The sequence below is a fragment of the Sparus aurata genome, chromosome 10 (assembly GCF_900880675.1).
Source record: "Sparus aurata chromosome 10, fSpaAur1.1, whole genome shotgun sequence".
Taxonomy (NCBI): domain Eukaryota; kingdom Metazoa; phylum Chordata; class Actinopteri; order Spariformes; family Sparidae; genus Sparus; species Sparus aurata.
Window position 1 is genome coordinate 8634550 of NC_044196.1, and position 20313 is coordinate 8654862.

A 20313-nucleotide genomic window follows, 5' to 3' on the forward strand; every position below is an offset into this window, starting at 1 on the left:
TTTACAGGAAGTCATGAAACAGGTTAGGATCATTTATTTATTTTGATGAAAAAGCCCTAAATAATCACAACGTGATGCTTTTGACACAAGCTACAGTGATGAAGTACAGTAAGAGCAGGTAAGCTGTTAGCTAAACATTAGTATCCTGTTGGACAGACTGAATTTCCGTCTTTAAAACATTTCCAGTGTTTTACTAATAGTTGACTGATTGTCTGCTTTCTGTTTCTCAGTCAGTAATGTTCTCCATCGAGCTTTTAAAGTGACATTTATTGAAACATCAAGGAAACAACAATCTGAAATTTTAACCCATGAAAACAAAACAGTTTAGAGACCTCACAACATTTCTTGTCTGCAGTCTTTTCACTGGCACAAATTTGTTTCATCTCTATATTCTTGTAGATGAGTAAATTGCAGCAGCCTGGTCTGAATACAACCTTAGTGTTTTCAGCTTTATATAACATTAGCTGCAGCTACAAGCAGAGAGGGTGAGGTATCTGGAGGGCAACACATTCTTATCTACTTAGTGTAGATTCAATGATGACTAATTGATTTTCATTGTGTGAGTGAAGGTCCAGGGGTTGGCTTCCAACTGTGAGGGGGTCAAAGATTAACAGACGATAAAGTCTTTAACTGAGTTTGACCTGCATGCCAAATGGTGGGAGATGCCTAAAACAGGTCAACTCCTCATTTAGTCTATTGGATAAACTGGCAAAGGGACCAATCAGAAGAAGTGGGTGTACTTGAGAAAGGAGTCTAAAAGGCCCTTACAGGAAGAAAGAGGGGGTGGCACTTAGGTCTTAGAGGTAGGTCTCCCAAGGTGGAAGGCTGATAGGAGTTCTGATGGGGCAGAGGGAGAAGCACTTTGGCATAGTTTCTCCATAGATTTGAGAATATCAGAAAGTGGCCGCTTCTGATCCGGACGCAGGGCTCAAGATTCTGTTTCAATAAAGATTGCTCTATCATTCCACCCAGCCTTGCCTCCGCAGAATTCTTTTATCATCAAACTACACGCCTACACTTTTGAGGAGGAAAGCCCAGAAACTACAAGGGGAAAGACCCTGGACAGGCTCAGATACAGGAGGGTGCACAAAGAAACACAACACTAACCTACAGTGAAAAACTTAATGTAGAGAAAGCCTGACACTGTAGTACATTTTAACATCATTATCATAAATGTACATGAGCTAGTACATTTTGACCTACATGATGCAGTGCTTTAACATCATGCACTGCACCAACATCCTTACAGGACGGTCACACTTTCCAGTTGGTCTCCCTGATCCTCCAGTTGCTTCTTCTTCAGGTTCAACATGGGATCGTCTTCACATGATCTCTCACTGACATCATGCTCCTTGACCTTCTGATTTCTTTTAAACAGTACCACTGCCTTTTTCTCATCATCCTGCTGGTGCATCCTGATGTCTGTGTGGTCATATAAACAGGAAAGTGTCAGTTTGTTTGTCTTTTACGTAACTAGAACTATGTGTTATAGTAAGAGAACTGCACAGAAATATCAAAGTGACCTGGATGAACAGTGCATCTGCTAATAAAGCTACATTAGCTCTACACTGTCAGGACCACATTGTGGTCTCTCCCACAGACCTTTTGATAAATCTAGTGAACAAGTCTGTTTTAATATTAAACACTGAACAATGTTTTACAATATATAATCTATTGGTGCATTGGAATTAATCCCTATAAATCAGTACAGCCAATAAAAAGCAGTAACCTGACATAAAATAAGAAAATAAATGTGACTTACGGGATATCACCATCTGATATAGTCTGATAACTAACAAGACTGCAGCCGCAACACCAACAGCAACAGCAAAACCAACAGCAACAGCAATACCAACAAAAACAGCACCATCAACAGCAACAGCAACACTAACAACAACAGCAATAGCAACAGCAACAGCAACACAAACAAAACCACCAACAACAACACAAACAGCAACACCAACACCAATAGCACCACCAACAGCACCACTAACAGCAACAGCGACAGCAACAGCAACAACAACAGCGGCACAAACACCAACAGCACCACCAACAGCACCACTAACAGCAACAGCAACAGCAACAGCAACAGCAGCAGCAACAGCAACAGCAACACCAACAGCAACAGCAACAGCAACACCAACACCAACACCAACAGCACCACCAACAGCACCACTAACAGCAACAGCAACAGCAACAGCAGCAGCAACACCAACAGCAACACCAACACCAACAGCAACACCAACACCAACACCAATACCAACACCAGCATCAATACCAACAGCAACACCAATACCAACAGCAACACCAACAGCAACACCAACACCAACAGCAACACCAACAGCTTTAGCAACAGCTTTAGCAACACCAACAGCAACACCAACAGCAACACCAACACCAACACCAACAACAACACCAACACCAACAGCAACAGCACCAGCAACACCAACAAAAATTGCAACACCAACAGCAATGGCAACACGAACAGCACCACCAACACCAACACCAACACCAATTGCAACACCAACAGCAACAGCAACACCAACAGCACCACCAACACCAACACCAACACCAACAGCAACACCAACAGCAATAGCAATAGCAACACCAACACCAACACCAAGAGCAACAGCACCACCAACACCAACACCAGCATCAACACCAACAGCAGCAGCAGCAACTGGCAATGGGACCACGAAAAAATCATCTGAAAGATTAAAACAGAACAGCACAACATTTTAGATCTCATCTTGTGTGAACAGTGACAGCACATTTATTTAATGACTGTAGAACTGATTCTCTACCTGGAACATGTATGTGTGTCTCTCTGGTCTGGTTGGTGCTGTTCTGTTGGACTCTACAGGTGAAACTGTTGCTGTGTCTCTTCTCCACAGTCACTCTGCTGCTGACAGTATAGAGGTCATCAGGACCTCTGACTGTCTCTGTAGGTCCAGCAGAGAGGAGGTTTCCCTCACCGTCCAGCCAGAACACCTCAGGTTCTGGATACCAGCCGGTAGACTCACACTGTAGAACAACTGGTCCTCTGTCAAACCCTGTTATGTTAACAACAGGTGTGGAGGCAGCACCTGATGATCAGAGAGAGGGAAAATAACATAGGCCTAAGTCACTAATTTAATTGGTAGTCTATTTAAGAATAACTGTTCAGAGAAGAAGCTGACAGAAACATTTCTAAACCTCCACAAACATGTCGAGTCACATGTGCTTCTCTTCAGAGTTGTTAGGAGGTGGAGCGAGCAGGAACTCTCTGACCTTACATTCTGGAGTTCATCTTCTGTTTTCTTTGTGTTTCATGAGTCTGACTTACCCACAATGAGTTGGACGGAAGCTTCCATCTTCTTTGAATCAATGATGCAGGTGTATCGTCCTGCATCAGAGAGTTTCACTCTGAAGAGTTTCAGGGAGACGTTTCCGTTCATCAGCTGATCCACAAACAGAGCTGTGCGGTTGTAATAAGATGGGTTCTGACCCATTAACATTGGTTGTCCATCTCTGTGGACATAGGTGTACTTTAGGTCCAAACCAGGTCTGATCCACAGCAGCGTCTCAGAACTAACACTGACTGCAGGTTGAAGCTGACATGGTAGAATGACATCATCACCAGCCAGGGCTACGATTGGAACATATGAAGAAATCAACTCTGATGCCACTGAGAGGAAAACACGAGAACAAACAAGAGACAGCAGCACAGTTAAAACTCATGTCATGAAAATGACACTTTTAATTATGAAGGTAAGAAATAGTGTATTGAAGCTGCATGAAAAGCCAGGGAGGACCTTTAAAGATGTGACATCATGTCCAGGGAGAGAACAGGACTGTCACAGAGACCTGTCCACATCTCTACAGAGACCTGCCCACATCCTTACAGAGACCTGTCCACATCTCTACAGAGACCTGTCCACATCCTTACAGAGACCTGTCCACATCTCTAGAGAGACCTGTCCACATCTCTACAGAGACCTGTCCACATCTCTACAGAGACCTGTCTACATCTCTACAGAGACCTGTCCACATCTCTACAGAGACCTGCCCACATCCTTACAGAGACCTGTCCACATCTCTACAGAGACCTGCCCACATCCTTACAGAGACCTGTCCACATCTCTACAGAGACCTGCCCACATCCTTACAGAGACCTGTCCACATTTCTACAGAGACCTGTCCACATCTCTACAGAGACCTGTCTACATCTCTACAGAGACCTGTCCACATCTCTACAGAGACCTGTCTACATCTCTACAGAGACCTGCCCACATCCTTAGAGACCTGTCCACATCTCTACAGAGACCTGTCCACATCTCTACAGAGACCTGTCTACATCTCTACAGAGACCTGCCCACATCTCTACAGAGACCTGTCTACATCTCTACAGAGACCTGCCCACATCTCTACAGAGACCTGCCCACATCCTTACAGAGACCTGTCTACATCCTTACAGAGACCTGTCCACATCTCTACAGAGACCTGTCTACATCTCTACAGAGACCTGCCCACATCTCTACAGAGACCTGTCCACATCTCTACAGAGACCTGTCCACATCCTTACAGAGACCTGTCCACATCTCTAGAGAGACCTGTCCACATCTCTACAGAGACCTGTCTACATCTCTACAGAGACCTGTCCACATCTCTACAGAGACCTGCCCACATCCTTACAGAGACCTGTCCACATCTCTACAGAGACCTGCCCACATCCTTACAGAGACCTGTCCACATCTCTACAGAGACCTGCCCACATCCTTACAGAGACCTGTCCACATCTCTAGAGAGACCTGTCCACATCTCTACAGAGACCTGCCCACATCCTTACAGAGACCTGTCCACATCTCTACAGAGACCTGTCCACATCTCTACAGAGACCTGTCCACATCTCTACAGAGACCTGCCCACATCTTTACAGAGACCTGTCCACATCTCTAGAGAGACCTGTCCACATCTCTACAGAGACCTGCCCACATCTCTACAGAGACCTGTCCACATCTCTACAGAGACCTGCCCACATCTCTACAGAGACCTGTCCACATCTCTACAGAGACCTGTCCACATCCTTACAGAGACCTGTCCACATCTCTACAGAGACCTGTCTACATCCTTACAGAGACCTGCCCACATCTCTACAGAGACCTGTCCACATCTCTACAGAGACCTGTCCACATCCTTACAGAGACCTGTCCACATCTCTACAGAGACCTGCCCACATCCTTACAGAGACCTGCCCACATCTCTACAGAGACCTGTCCACATCTCTACAGAGACCTGTCCACATCCTTACAGAGACCTGTCTACATCTCTACAGAGACCTGTCCACATCTCTACAGAGACCTGTCCACATCTCTACAGAGACCTGTCTACATCCTTACAGAGACCTGTCCACATCTCTACAGAGACCTGTCCACATCTCTACAGAGACCTGCCCACATCTCTACAGAGACCTGTCCACATCTCTACAGAGACCTGCCCACATCCTTACAGAGACCTGTCCACATCTCTACAGAGACCTGTCCACATCTCTACAGAGACCTGTCCACATCTTTACAGAGACCTGTCCACATCTCTAGAGAGACCTGCCCACATCTTTACAGAGACCTGTCCACATCTCTACAGAGACCTGTCCACATCTCTACAGAGACCTGCCCACATCTTTACAGAGACCTGTCCACATCTCTACAGAGACCTGCCCACATCTCTACAGAGACCTGTCCACATCTCTACAGAGACCTGTCCACATCCTTACAGAGACCTGTCCACATCTCTACAGAGACCTGTCTACATCCTTACAGAGACCTGCCCACATCTCTACAGAGACCTGTCCACATCTCTACAGAGACCTGTCTACATCCTTACAGAGACCTGCCCACATCTCTAGAGAGACCTGTCCACATCTCTACAGAGACCTGCCCACATCCTTACAGAGACCTGTCCACATCTCTACAGAGACCTGTCCACATCTCTACAGAGACCTGTCTACATCTTTACAGAGACCTGTCCACATCTCTAGGGAGACCTTTGCTTTAAATCTCACCCTTGAGTTAAAGTGGACATTTGTACCAAATTTGAAGAAATTCCTTGAAGGCACTTGTGAAATATCTGTCTCACCAGAATGGGACAGACGGTCAGACAAAAGCAGTTGTGTCTTTTGCTTTCCAACTTACAGACATCAGTGTGTAACTGTACTGAGTGTTTTGAGTGCACATTACCTCTGAACGGCTGTAGTAGTTCGATCATAGTGAGATGGAAAAGCAGAATACTGAAGATCCCAAAATGATGGTCCATCATTTGGCTCCACCTTACCATATTCATTGGATGAAGCACCCTGGACTCCTTAATTAAAGAAAAAAACACTACAGACGTGGATTGATGGTTTGAACAGAATGTACACACATTTATATGGGTTTTACTGTCTGAGATGAAAAGTCTATCAAGAGCTATTTATCCCTTTATTCACTGGAAATCTGAGCTATAATGATAACATAGAGAGATGAATAAAATATATTTCAGTTTGATCTGGAAAAAGAAATGTCAGGAAAGAGTGTTGAAGAAAGATGTTCTAGTACAAAAAAGGGAAAAGGCTGAAGGACTTTTATCTTCCCTCATACAATGAAGAATAGATTTTTATTCGTATGTGATTTATGTTGTTTCATCAGAAAACTTTGTTTTTAAGAATTTGGATGGAGACAGGAATACAGGCCATGACACATTTAATACCTGAGTTAGAACAACATATAAGTTTCATCTTCACCTCCCAACTAGAGAATAAACTGTAATAAAAGTCACACCTGTTGCTTTCACTTGCAATGTTTGTTGCGCAGGTAGAAAATGTCTCTTCAAAAGCACCAAAACAACCGCTTAACGCCTCAAAATGTTTCCCTTCACTCTGCTAAAACTACAAAATGGCCACCACTTATGCTCAGAACAACAGAAGGTTAAATTAAGCGAAAGTGTTTTTTGCCGACTCATTTCCACCACGTTATGTTTTAAAGTCCACAAAGTAACCTGCACATTGTTTAAAGAGTTGATATGTTTATCTGTAGATATATTTAACATTAAAGTTCGACTTTATAAAGCGACTCTTACCAACAGATCGGAGAAAAGGTTTTGTCAAGGTGTCCTTGCATGAAGGAAACTCCGGAAAGAACCTGATGGTGTTAATATCAATGATTTACCAATACACACACACAGACACACACACACACACACACACACACACACAGTAATGAGTCCCAGCCAGATGTTTTGATTGTGTTTTATTGTCGACTCCTAAGACTGAGTGCCTCGCCTCCATTTTATTAGGTGTTTTAATGATACACACACACACACACACACACACACACACACACACACACACATATATATATTCATATTCATTTGTCTGGCATGGTGGTCGTGTGTGTTTCACCTATATTTATATCTGGTCCACAGTGAGAGTTGATTGATTATGTATGTTGAGCCTGCAGCAAAGTGTGTGTGTGCGCGCTCTGAAATCATCTCTCACCTGTTACCCATGAGGCTTTGCAGCTTGTTGACAGCACAATAGTGGTACAGTACATCCCCTCAGGGCCACACACACACACACACACACACACACACACTCAGGATATGTCAAGTCGAAGAAAAATGTAAACTGAATAATCAAACACGAGCTTCTGTTCCTCCTCTCTGCACATTGGTTTTATTCATTTTTATCAGTGAGCCCTCCTCCTCTTCCTCCTCATCTTCATCTTCCTCTCCCATCCTCACACACTGAAACTCAAACAATGAGCTGATCTGCGGCGCTGAGACAGACTGAGAGAACGACAGGAAGTGAGGAGGATGAAGGAGTTCTGTCTCTAATACAACAATACATAAAGGTGTGTGTGTGTGCGTGTGTGTGTTTGGTTCGGTGCCTTGCTCAGAGGCTCATTACTGCAGATCTCTACTCTTCATCATCATACATAAACTCTCACTGTGACCTTTGTTCTTCATGTTCAGCAGCTCTGACTGAAAACACTCGAGGTCAAACTCACAGTTACTCTGAATTAGTTAATTATTGTGTGCTAATTAAAAACAACTGCCTCTTATCTGGAAATTAATCAGTACTAGATTACAAAATCCTTTCCAGGAAAATGATTAGAAAATTACAAACCTGTGAAATAACACGTTAATTAACTAATAACAGCAGATCACTTTCATAATCTCATCAATATTCATCACTCAAAACTGAATTAAATTACATTAAACTATCAGATATGTTTACTAATTAACTTAAGTTTATATAAGAACAAAGTGCTTAAATGTCATGTAAACAAAATACTACAAAATTCTTATACAAAATATAAAAACTAACAAATACTTGATATGATCATAATATATTGAATATTTAAATTTTTTTTTTGCATTTGTGAGCAGAAAGTTTGTCATGGCTTAATTTATAAAAACGCAAGAAATCAAATTAGCGTTTTTCTTGGGTTAATTAGCAAATATTAGCATGCTAACTGTGCGACATTGTTATAGGACTGCAGTGATCAGCGGACTGCTTCTCATAACCTGGTGCCTACATTACCCACAATGCAGCTGAGCCACTGAGTGACATCACTAGAAGTAAATAAAGGCTTTATACTTTTTACACATGCTGCTGTAAACACACTTCAATGAGGAGAATTGGTGGTGTCACGCTTTAATTCGTCCCCGGGTCTCTGGAGTTTGTCCGGTGGTTCCTACTTCCTGTTAGCATCCTGACGTTAGCATCCTGTTGTTAGCATTTCTGCTCTTCCTACAGTAAACTGATGTTCTGCTCTTCACTCAGTCGGCTGTCTGTCCACATGTGACGCAACCTGAAAGAAACTGTTATAATTAAAATGTTTAGAATTAAAAAAACAGATTAAAGTTTGAAATATGTCGAGATCAGCAGAGAACAAACGAGTCGAGCAACTCAGCGCTTTATAAAACTCATCTTTATTGATCCGTGTTCGTCCCTCTGTCCTCGTCTCTTCCCACCCTCCACAATATGTTTTGTTCTTTTATATAAAAAGCTGAATATTTACATCCTCTTCTTGTATTTACAGTATGTTACACGATGACATCACGAGGACAGCGCCGCCTCTCCGCAGCCTCACACCTGCAGAAGGTCACAACCTCTTACACACACACACACACACACACACACACCACTTGTTGTTGCCGGGGGAAACTATCACCCGAATCTCTGCTCATTGGCTGGAGGTGTTGCCTGGCAACCGCAGCGTATCGGATTAATATCTGGTGAAGGGAGTCGTTTTAAATTATTGATCTTTTTTTACTTTAATATTTCATAAGCCGAGGAAAACACTGTGTAGAGGTTCAGGTTGTTATGGAAACACAGAGAGGCCAAAATTAATGATTTTGTTTTTCTTAATGTTTTATAAAATGAGGAGAGACTTTTTAATCAGGTCTATGGAAGCTCAGAGGGGCCAAAGTTAATTACAAGTTGACAGTTTCCATTTTTTTAGATTAAAACCAGATTTTTTTGTGAATAGAAAAACTTGAAATGATCCTTTAATGATCTTAAAATATCAGAAATTCACTCATATTTTGATTTCAACATTTAAATATTCAGTAGTGATTTTATAAAAGTGAGTTTATGAGTCTAATTCATGTAAAAATCAGGTTTTAAGGGTGAATTTGGTCCATTCTCTAACAGATTTTTGCAGTTTTTTGATTTTCATTTCAGTGAATTATCTACTGCAGGACTAACTACCAAATTTCAAATTAAAAGCACAGGATCACTGATTCAAACTAGTTGAGTCTGTGAGTGATTTAGTGTTCGTTAAAGCTACAAATCTGATCAACTGCTGCGTTTTTTCACCTTTCACAGTTGGAAATAAAACAGACGTTGCTTTACATTAATATTTCAGTGTCTCAGTAAACAAAGTCAGTGGACAGGATCCTGAAACTGAAGCATCTAAACGCTCCTGTGACATTTCAAACTGTCTTGTATTAAAAAAGGTCTGGAGTTGGAGTTTTCCTGAACCACAGGTCGTTAAAACGTGCAGATCTGCGAGTGATTTAACGTTCAGGGAGCTTGTAAAGTGTTTATAGAGGTGAGCAGCAGCTAACAATAATCCTCCCCAGCCTTCAGAAACGTTAAACTTTAAGAGGCGGCGGCGGCTGTGGAGCGGGAATGAAAGCGAGGGTTAAGTTGTGACTCTGGCAGATGAGAAGCTGCGGCGGCTGCATACTGATTTATACTGCGTGATGCGTTCAGGAGCCGCTTTCCTGCGGCGGCGTTCGAACACCTCGTCTGTTACATCACGGCCGAGACACACGAGGAACATCGAGCGGCGACGTGGACGAGCAGAACAATATCCGCGCTGCCTCAGGAAGTCGCCCCGTGTGTCTCCGGCCTTCACGATGATTTTGGTGTGTTCTGATTGGTTCGTTCAAACGGCGACGCTCCTCATTGGTTCAGCAGCGGTGAAAAGTCAAATGCCCTCGATCGGCGCCGGTTACATTCAAACTGTTCATCATCGACGACTCTTAAAATCCATCGTTCATCCATCAGTCAAACATTCTCCCGTTGTCATAGAAACCATTTACATCCATGTTTTCTGCCCGGCGATAAGCGTCAAAAACATTCATGTGTCGCCGTTTTGTTTTCCGACGTGATTGTTGCGTCATTTTGGCGTTTCAAACTGTTTGTTTTTAAAGTTTAAAATCCTTTCTGTCCGTCCGTCCTCTTAATGCGTCCGTCAGTCTGCCGGCCAATCAGGACGTCACATTCATAACCGTCTCGTCTGACTGGATTCCAGCTGTGACTTTGGTCTAAAAAAAGTCGAGTTTCTTTTTTTTTAAAAAAACGTCCAAATCTTCTTCATGGCGTCGTCGCTCCTCCTCCTCCTCAGTCAGTCTCCTTCTTCCTGTCGTCCAGGTCGAAGTCCAGAACCAACAGTTTGGTTTCCTCCGTCCCGTTCCTGCTGCCGGCGGCGCAAACCAGCCGAGTGTCGGACGCTCTGATTCGCCACACGACGCCACCTGTGGGGAGAGGAGGACGTGAGTGGTTCAGACGATGTGCTGAGCGACTTTATGTTTGATTTGGTTGTTTTCTCTGTTTTAAATTAAGTCTCCAACAGTTCTGGAGCTTCACAGTAAAACAGAGTTGCAGCGTTCTGCTTTTAGCAGAACGCTGCAACTCTGTGTTACTGTGAAGCTCCAGAACTGTTCTGTGGACTACGAGACTTCAAACCAAACTAAACGACCTAAAACTGAGATCCCGCCCGCTCGTCCTCACCTGATCCTCGGCTCTGCAGCGCCACCACGTCTCGCAGCCAGGCTCCGGTCTTCAGGTCCCACAGTTTGACCGTCCCGTCGTCGGAGCTGGACAGAACCAGACCTCTGCAGAACTGCAGGCACGTCACCGCCGACTGGTGCTTGTTGGGACCTGAAGGAAAACATCGTCACGCCGTCATCAACATGAACACAAACTAACGTGTCTCCCTGCTCGTCTGAACTGTAACATCTTCACTGAGAGCACAAAAGTAACATTTTAAATACTTTTTAAAGCTGCAAACTGATGATTTCTGATTCAAGGAGAGCTGAATTATTCAGTAAAATGTCAGAGAGAGTCGAGAAAAAGTCCTTCATGAGTCGCAGATGATGTCATTTATAATCAGGATTAATATATTTACTATCAGTGTGTTTGTATGAAGAACACATTTAACATTTATCTTATTACAACGACAACAGAGATATTCTGTTTTCTGCTTCTTGGATTTTGCTTTGCCGGTGAAGTTACAAACTATCCTGCGTCTGTGGAGCTGATGAGACCTGAAGTTGCATTAAATGACCACTAGAGGGCAGGAAGTGACCCAGAAACCGTCCTGAGAGCCGACAGCTGACAGTTTAACACCTTCATGTTTCTACAGGTGAGTCAGGTTTAATGAGTGTGACACCTTTCACAGAGCGAGAGCTCCACAAGAGTAAATAACAACAACACAAACGATAAAAGAGCAACAACAGACTCATTAAATTAACAATATTCACTCTGTTAGCTCCGTTTTTGTCTCCACCAGCTGTTCAGCTGCTAAATGTTCCACTTTATTCAGCAGCGATGGACGAAGTACTCAGGTAAATCTGTACTCAGGTAAATCTGTACTCAGGTATATCTGTACTCAGGTATATCTGTACTCAGGTAAATCTGTACTCAGGTATATCTGTACTCAGGTATATCTGTACTCAGGTATATCTGTACTCAGGTAAATCTGTACTCAGGTAAATCTGTACTCAGGTAAATCTGTACTCAGGTATATCTGTACTCAGGTAAATCTGTACTCAGGTAAATCTGTACTCAGGTAAATCTGTACTCAGGTATATCTGTACTCAGGTAAATCTGTACTCAGGTATATCTGTACTCAGGTATATCTGTACTCAGGTATATCTGTACTCAGGTATATCTGTACTCAGGTAAATCTGTACTCAGGTAAATCTGTACTCAGGTAAATCTGTACTCAGGTATATCTGTACTCAGGTATATCTGTACTCAGGTATATCTGTACTCAGGTAAATCTGTACTCAGGTATATCTGTACTCAGGTAAATCTGTACTCAGGTAAATCTATACTCAGGTAAATCTGTACTCAGGTAAATCTGTACTCAGGTAAATCTGTACTCAGGTATATCTGTACTCAGGTATATCTGTACTCAGGTATATCTGTACTCAGGTAAATCTGTACTCAGGTAAATCTGTACTCAGGTAAATCTGTACTCAGGTATATCTGTACTCAGGTATAACTGTACTCAGGTAAATCTGTACTCAGGTAAATCTGTACTCAGGTAAATCTGTACTCAGGTAAATCTGTACTCAGGTATATCTGTACTCAGGTAAACAAAGTAATACTGCAGTCACACCTTCACTGAAGTACAAGTACACACAAGTATCATCAGGAAAAACTCCTCGCTCAGCAGGAAATATCATCAAAATGTAGTTTTCACACCTGCTTGTTTGTCTACGTCAGGTTTACTCTCCTCTCCCTAGTCTCCTTGTTCCCTTCCTCCCTCATTTCCTTCACTTTCCACTCCTCTCTTGTTCCCTCGTTCTCTCCCTGAGCACTGCAGACGATCCTGTGTGTGTGTTTTAGTGCTGAGTCGACAACACACACACATTCACCTTCATGCTGCTCTCATTGTTTTCTCTCACACACACACACAGACACACACACACACACACACACACACACACACACACACTCTCTCTCTCTCACCTTGCAGTGTGTGGAGACACTGTCCCGTCCGGACGTCCCACACTCGCACCGTGGAGTCGGCGTTCCCCGACACCAGGATGTTGTCACGCAGCTCCATCCCGCTGGTCAGTGATTGGTGGCCGGTCAGCGTGTGGACACACCCACCTGGACGAGATGAGAGCTTCAGGTGAGACGTTTCATCTTTCATATTATTATTGATGTTCTTAAAATAATCAAACTATCAGTGACAACTGGTGTGATAAGTAAAAGAGTTCACGTTGCATCTTTAAATTGATGATTTAAACTACATTTAAAGGTAATTTTCCACATTAAAGTGTGTTTACAGGTCTGATTACCTGCAGTGATGTCACCAAGGCACTAAATGCATTGTGGGTAATGTAGGCACCATGTTTTTGCAAGGGAACAATGTGTTGAGTAAAAAAAGCGTCTCTGCTTCGGCTGTAACAATCTGGATCATCTGTTTTTGAACATTGTTACAGGAGGAGGTGCCTACATTACCCACAATGCAACAAGAAACTGAGTGACATCACTGGACTCATGTTTTCTGGTCGGGTCAGTACCTGTCTCTGCGTCCCAGACTCTGATCGACGTGTCCAACGAGCCGCTGACCACGAACGCACCGTCAAACTGCAGACAGAGAAGGTAACTCATGACACCGGAACACACTGGGGCGGACATTTTGTGTCAACACGTGTGTGTGTGTGTGTGTGCGTACCTGCAGCGAGTACACTCTGTTGGTGTGTCCCTGCAGTGTGTGCAGACACGCCTCCGTCTCGGGGTCCCACACCTTCACCATGTAGTCGTAGCCGCCCGACACCACGCGGCGCCCGTCGTACTGGACGCAGCGCACCGCCGCCACGTGACCTGTCAGCACGTGCTCGCAGCGGCCCGTCGACACGTCCCACACACGCAGCGTCGTGTCCCGAGAGCCCGACACCACCCTGAGGGAGGAGAGGGATGACATCACTGCAGTGTCGACCAATCAGGTCGGCTCGAGTTTGTGTTGTTAGCATGAAGCCGAGGTTTGTGTGTGTGTGTGTGTGTGTTTGTGTGTGTGTGTGTGTGTGTGTTCTAGATTAGTGTGTTCACGCTGACCCAGTTTCATAATTTGTTGTTGTTTGTTTTCTGTGTGTGTTCATTATGTGTGTATTTATAGTGTTAGCATGAATTTATTATGTATGTGTGTGTGATTAGTGTGTTTGTGTGTGTGTTTGAAGTTTTCTTTGTGTTGAATACATTAATGTTAAGCTGGTTACCATGGAGACAAGCTGCAGGCAGTGTGTGTGTCATTAATGTATATGACTGTATGAATCTGTGTGTGTGTTTGTGTGAGTTACCGGTTGCCGTGGAGATGCATGCAGCGCACGGTGGACGTGTGTCCGTACAGCGTGTGCACGCACTCGCCGCTCTCGGCGTCCCACACGCGCAGCGTCCGGTCGGTGGAGCCGCTGATCACCGTGGCGACCGACATCTGACTGCACCACACGCCGCCGCTGTGACCCGTCAGCGTCCGCAGGCACTGAGGTGCAGAAGAAGAAGAAGACAGAGGAGACGCGTTTAGTACGGTCAGTGAAGGTCAGTCGCTATGGAGACCTCGTGATGTCACAGTGATGTCATCGAGGTGATCTTGATCTGGGCTCAGAAGATTTTTATCAAAGTCTGAGATGAAAACTTGAAGTTTAAACAGACGTTTCCAAAGAAGGATGTCGTTCAGGTGCATGATGGGAAATGTAGGACCCTCCTCTGACCACCAGGTGAAGGTGTGTACCTGCGTATACGATCACGTCACAGCTGAAACATGACCGTGTGTGTGTGTGTGTGTGAGAGTGTGTGTGTGTGTGTGTGTGTGTGTGTACTGTATTATGTGTACATAAAAGTGTGTGAGTCAATATTTGTTCCACTTCCACAGCTCCCCTTGAAGGACACACACACACGCAGTGAAAACACAGTTTCACCTTGAAGGTGTTGTAGTGCTGGTTGCCGTAGCAACAGAGGAAAACTTTGCCTTGGCAACTGTTGCCGAGACAGAAGCGGGGAGATTCTGCTGAACGATCATCACATCCTGCTTAATAAAGATAATTCAAATTCAACCGGCGTGAGCGGAAACACACGCCTCGTCATCCCTGCAGGCTACAGAGAGAGTGTGTGTGTGTGTGTGTGTGTGTGTGCGCAGAGAGTAAACCACACACACACACACACACTCTCTCTGTAAAGGGCAGGTCCAGACGGAGGAGAGAGAGCAGGTGTGTCCGCTCAAAGAATGTTCAACCGAAACCAGATCGAGCTGCTGAGTCGGTTTGTGTGTGTGTGTGTGTGTGTGTGTGTGTGTGTGTGTGTGTGTGTGTTTGTGTGTGTGTGTGTGTGTGTGTGTGTGTGTGTGTGTGGGTGTGTGTGTGCGTGTGTGTTCCTACTACAAGTAACAGTACAAATACTCCACTACAAGTAGAAGTCCTGTATTCAACGTTCACGTACACAAGTGTAGTAAAAGGAACAAAGCGTCTCTGAGATGACGTGAGAAGTAACAGATTACATCCAGTGTGTACTCAGTTACTGCTCTTAGTAAATGTACTCGGTTACATTCCTTCAGTATGAGTGTGTGGACAGGAAGGGCGAGTACAGACGAACGTGTGTGTCGAGCAGCGTTGGTGTTTAACGACACGCCCTGACCAACACGACTCTTCTTCTTCTTCTTCTGCACTCTGCAGTCGTCTCTGCTCAGCTTCATCCTGTCAGGTCACGCTGACCTACATAACACCTCTATTCTTCTGTTCTTAGTCATGAAGCAGAGCGGATATGTGTCACACTGATCATTATCTCCACGACTGAATACACTGATCATTCTCCTGATGAACAGATAATTGTCTGGCTTTAAAACATCAGTCCTGCATTCTATGATGCTTTAAAATGTCTTTTTAAATTAAACCAACAGTCAAAAATGTAATTAAAACAATTATAAATCAAGAGTTCAGGGTCTCTCCAAACAGCAGCATGTCAAAGGAGTAACCGCTAACTGCTGCTAACTGTAGCTGCCTTTAGCTAGTAAGCTCTGTTAGCCACGCAGCTAGTTTTAATTCATGGTAAATATTCATATTCAAAGATCGTTAAAGTAGCAGTTTTCTTAAGGGACTTTTGTATTGTGGCTGGAGCGATGCTAGCAAACCACACTAAATGCTATCGTAGCAGGAACTCTTTAACATCACTGACTCAACGATACACAGATATTTACGTTTTGCCAACCACATAACGCTATTTAAGGTAATAAAGGCTAATAACAAGGGTAAACCTGGAGCTACTACAAAATAAAAGCACTGCTTGTGTACAAAATAAAAGCCTGTAGAAACGTTTTCACAGGTTTGAAAATAAGAACGCTGCTTGACGAAATGCTGAAGGACACACGACAAAATATGCAATGTCACACACAGTGACGAACACACACACACACACACACACACAGAGCGTCCTACCTTTCCAGTTATGGCCGACCAGACTTTGAGCGTGTTGTCGTCGGAGCCGCTGACGATCAGGTCGCCGCTGAACTGAAGACACGTGATCACATGATCGTCGTGACCTTTCAGCACCTGCAGAGAAACGGACAGACGGACTTAGTGACAGAACTCCATGTTTACATATCAAACACTGTGTGTGTGTGTGTGTGTGTGTGTGTGTGTGTGTGTGTGTGTGTGTATGTGTGTGTGAGGCGTACCAGAGGTTCTCGTGTGTCGCCCTTCCTCCAGTTGTTCTCTATACGATGTTGTCTGATGTAGGCTGACTTCCACGGACTGACTGCCACACCGGGCCGCGCACACTTCCTGCGACGAGACGACGCAGACTCTGACACACCTGGAGAGGAGAAGAGGGACGTGTCAGGTAAAACAGCTGCAATGATTATCAATCAGTCGGTAATAAGCTGTTTGTGTTAGATCACTAGCAGACGAGCTAACAGCAACCGCAGCTATTCTAACAACCACAGCCTCATGCTAACATTAGCTGCTGGGTTTTCAGTTGGTTTAGGCTAAAAGTAGCCTGTTAGCGATATTTCATAGAAATCATGATCGAAGACGCTAGTAGCATCTGCAGCTAGGCTACTAAACGGACCAGTTAATAGGTAACATTAGCTTCAGGGTCTTAGACTGGACTCAAAAACTGGTATGAGCTAATTTGAAAAGCTATTTATAAAGCTAAATTGCTGTGTAAGCTAACATTTGCAGCTTTAGACTCATAAAAATCACAGTAAGATAGGCTAGCAGCTACGCTACAAAACTGACCATTTTACATTCAACATGAGCTTTGGGGTCTTACAGTTTAATTAATGTGGTGAAAGCTAAACATTAGCTACTATCGTTTGTCAGTAGCATATGCTAACACTTTAATTTAGTGTAAGCTGTGGTAGCTTCATATAAATCATCTTCAGCTAAGCTAGCTGCAACCAAAGACATTAAACTGACTATGATAACGTTAACGAGGTAAACTGGCGGAAGTTAAAGGTGTTTTACCTCAAGCCAACAGAACTCATGGCATAAGCTAACACAGCTACACTAGAGTAAGCTAACATCAGCTGAATTGTTTAGATAACAGCTAGCAGGAGCTACAGTTCATCATAATGAGGCTCATCAAAGCTACTGTAGCGCTGCTAGCTTCATTAATATGTAGCTGGCAGTCTGTTATACAGGTGAGCTGCATTCATATTCTCACTGAGTGCCAGTTAACGCCGACACCGCTCCCGCTGGTACGACGGGGGCGTCGCACAAATACAGATCAGCCTCATTAATGAAGCCGGTGCGCTGCAGTTAGCGCCGGCTTCATTAGTATGGCTGTGGCGTGGAGCTAACGCGAGGCCGGCTCATTGGTATGGCTGCTGAGTGCCGGCTGTGAATCTCGGCTGACTGGCAGGACGCCCAGAGACACACACACACACACACACACACACACACACACACACATACACACAGAGCCACTGCATTGCGCTGAATGAAGGAGGAGTGACTGACTGACTGTGTGTGTGTGTGTGTGTGTGTGTGTGTGTGTGTGTGTGTGTGTGTGTGGCTGTATTTGCATGTTACACTCGGGTTAGAAAGCTCTACACATCCACTGAGCTGCTGCCTCTGTTTTGTATTCTGCTTTTCATATTTCCCTGTGAAGACGCTTGATAAAACACCTGCAGTGTTACTAACCAACACCACCAGAACCAGAACCAGAACCACCCTAACCAGAACCACAACAGCACATACAACAGAGCTTCTCAAACGCTCCAACACAACAGAGGGCAGAGAGAGTGAAGAGGAGGGAGGACGACATGATGTTTTATCACGCCTGCTTATAAAACTCACATCATTTACAACAAACACCATTAAAAACACCAAATCCAACTGTTAACTGGTTCTACTAATAACTAAATAATTATTATTCTGACTCAGTCCCACATTCAGCGTCCTGCAGCTACAGCGTAGATCAATCCGTCCCTCAACACGTTCTCGTCTCAGCTAACACCTTCCTACAAACTTCATCTCCATGAGCAGGAATGTACGACACATTACATAAACACACAACTACACTGAGATGAATCCCAACAGAACTCCACCCAGTGAAACAATCTGAGACTGTGTTGACCAGCCACCAACAACACTATATGTATTTATTAAAATAAACATAAAATAACAACTCTCATTTCATTTTAAATGTTGAATTATGGACTAAATATTCTGTCACAGCTGTCTCTACACTACAAGGTGTATAAATAACCTGCTTGTTTGTCCACCAAATGTGCAAAAATACTGTTATCTGTTATCAAAATTCAGTTGGAACCACGGACAGGAAGTCATAAAGGATTGAGAGACGATTTAAGGAGGTCAACAAGGAGGATGAGTGAGATAAAAATGACCAGAGGAAGGGGTAAAGAGGTGTGTTTACCTTCCTCGCGGCACTTCTCCCTCCACAGCAGGTTGTCTTCAGCCAGGATCCTCCAGTACCTGCAGGTCTGAGCCGCCTGCAGCAGGTCTCTGGGAGCCAGGAAGGTGAGCACGTACAGAGCCAGCTGCACACACACACACACGGACACACACATGAACACACACACAGGTTAAACACTCCTCTCAGGCGGACACACTGACTTCACATCTGGACACATGTGTTGTGTTTCACCGCACCTCTTTGGGCAGCAGGGAGATGAAGTCTCTCTGGAACTGCGGCTCGATCACCTGCATCATGTGCTTCACCTGGCTGGTCTCGCACCTGTCAATCAACTCGTCCAGAGCCAATAGCCTCTCAGGACCGCTCCACGTCTGAGGGAGAAGACAGGAAGTGAAGGACGAGTTTTATTCATTTATTTCATGTTTTCTTGTGAAACGGTTTTAATTATTTACCGCGGCTAGAAAAGAAACGAGAGCCATGTGTTTCATTTCAATGTGTGTGTGTGTGTGTCTGTGTGTCTGTGTGCGCGTGTGTGTGTGTATATGTGTGTGTGCATGTGCTTTAAGTTACGTAAGTGCAGCTCGGAGGCATCGCTCCTCTAATGCTCTGTGTTTACGTGCAGGAAGTGGAAGAGATCACAAACACGCCGACATGCAGCACATCTGCAGCTGTGTGTGTGTGTGTGTGTGTGTGTTTCATAATATAAATGGGTGTGTGTTTGTTTCATGTCGGGAAGTGTTACAAGTTTATGTGTGCAAATATGCGTTTGGCCTCCTGTGTTCCACCTCGTGTTTTATTTTGGCACAAAATGGCGGCACATGAGTCCATGTTTGTGCTTTAATTGTTCTATTTTTAAACATAACGCTTCAGTTTTAAAGAGAGAAGGTCTGACACGGACAAATACCTCCACACATCCAGCAGAGAGCCGAACACACTCGCTAACGTTAGCTTCCTCTGATAGCATCTTAAAGGAACAGTTCACTCAGAGATGTAAATCCAGTCGGCCATCATTAATGTAGTCCATGTAGTTTGTGCTTCTCTGCTGTGGGTCGTAAGCTAGTTAGCTAGCAATGTTAACTACTACACAGTCTTGAATACAAAGCTATGATTGGATCGTTTGTGTTTTGGGGAGGGGTTTAGTATGCTGACCTGGAAGATGTGAAGCCAGTCCTGCAGAC

At 44.2% G+C, this 20313-nt stretch overlaps 2 protein-coding genes across 2 annotated transcripts in view; both read right to left on the bottom strand.

Moving 5' to 3' along the window:
• Positions 1-23: 23 nt before the first annotated feature.
• LOC115590267 (butyrophilin subfamily 1 member A1-like) lies at positions 24-7106 on the bottom strand. Its single transcript, XM_030431567.1, has 5 exons — positions 7093-7106; positions 6216-6339; positions 3326-3667; positions 2805-3086; positions 24-1422 (listed from the first exon to the last, which is right to left on the bottom strand). Exons 2-5 carry the CDS (start codon positions 6316-6318, stop codon positions 1244-1246), a joined length of 906 nt encoding a protein of 301 aa, XP_030287427.1. The 5' UTR covers positions 6319-6339; positions 7093-7106; the 3' UTR covers positions 24-1243.
• A 1826-nt stretch (positions 7107-8932) lies between these two features.
• Positions 8933-20313, bottom strand: part of LOC115590326 (F-box/WD repeat-containing protein 7-like) — a 15767-nt gene continuing 4386 nt past the window's right edge. The window contains exons 3-13 of the mRNA XM_030431669.1: positions 20285-20313; positions 19372-19506; positions 19136-19259; positions 16932-17068; positions 16693-16806; positions 14566-14747; positions 13944-14169; positions 13789-13855; positions 13229-13372; positions 11261-11410; positions 8933-11004 (exon numbers count right to left, since the gene is read on the bottom strand). The exon at positions 20285-20313 is cut by the window's right edge and continues 107 nt beyond it. Of these exons, the coding sequence (XP_030287529.1) occupies positions 10871-11004; positions 11261-11410; positions 13229-13372; positions 13789-13855; positions 13944-14169; positions 14566-14747; positions 16693-16806; positions 16932-17068; positions 19136-19259; positions 19372-19506; positions 20285-20313 (1442 nt within the window). The 3' untranslated portion in view covers positions 8933-10870. The remainder of the gene's footprint in view (positions 11005-11260; positions 11411-13228; positions 13373-13788; positions 13856-13943; positions 14170-14565; positions 14748-16692; positions 16807-16931; positions 17069-19135; positions 19260-19371; positions 19507-20284) is intronic.

Bases quoted from the DNA above. Each gene is read 5' to 3' on its own strand.
- LOC115590267 (XM_030431567.1), bottom strand. From the start codon at position 6,318: ATGAATATGGTAAGGTGGAGCCAAATGATGGACCATCATTTTGGGATC. The intron at 3,668-6,215 runs GTAATGTGCACT...TTTTCCTCTCAG, and splicing joins ACTACTACAGCCGTTCAGAG to TGGCATCAGAGTTGATTTCT. The intron at 1,423-2,804 runs GTAGAGAATCAG...ATGACCACACAG, and splicing joins GACACACATACATGTTCCAG to ACATCAGGATGCACCAGCAG.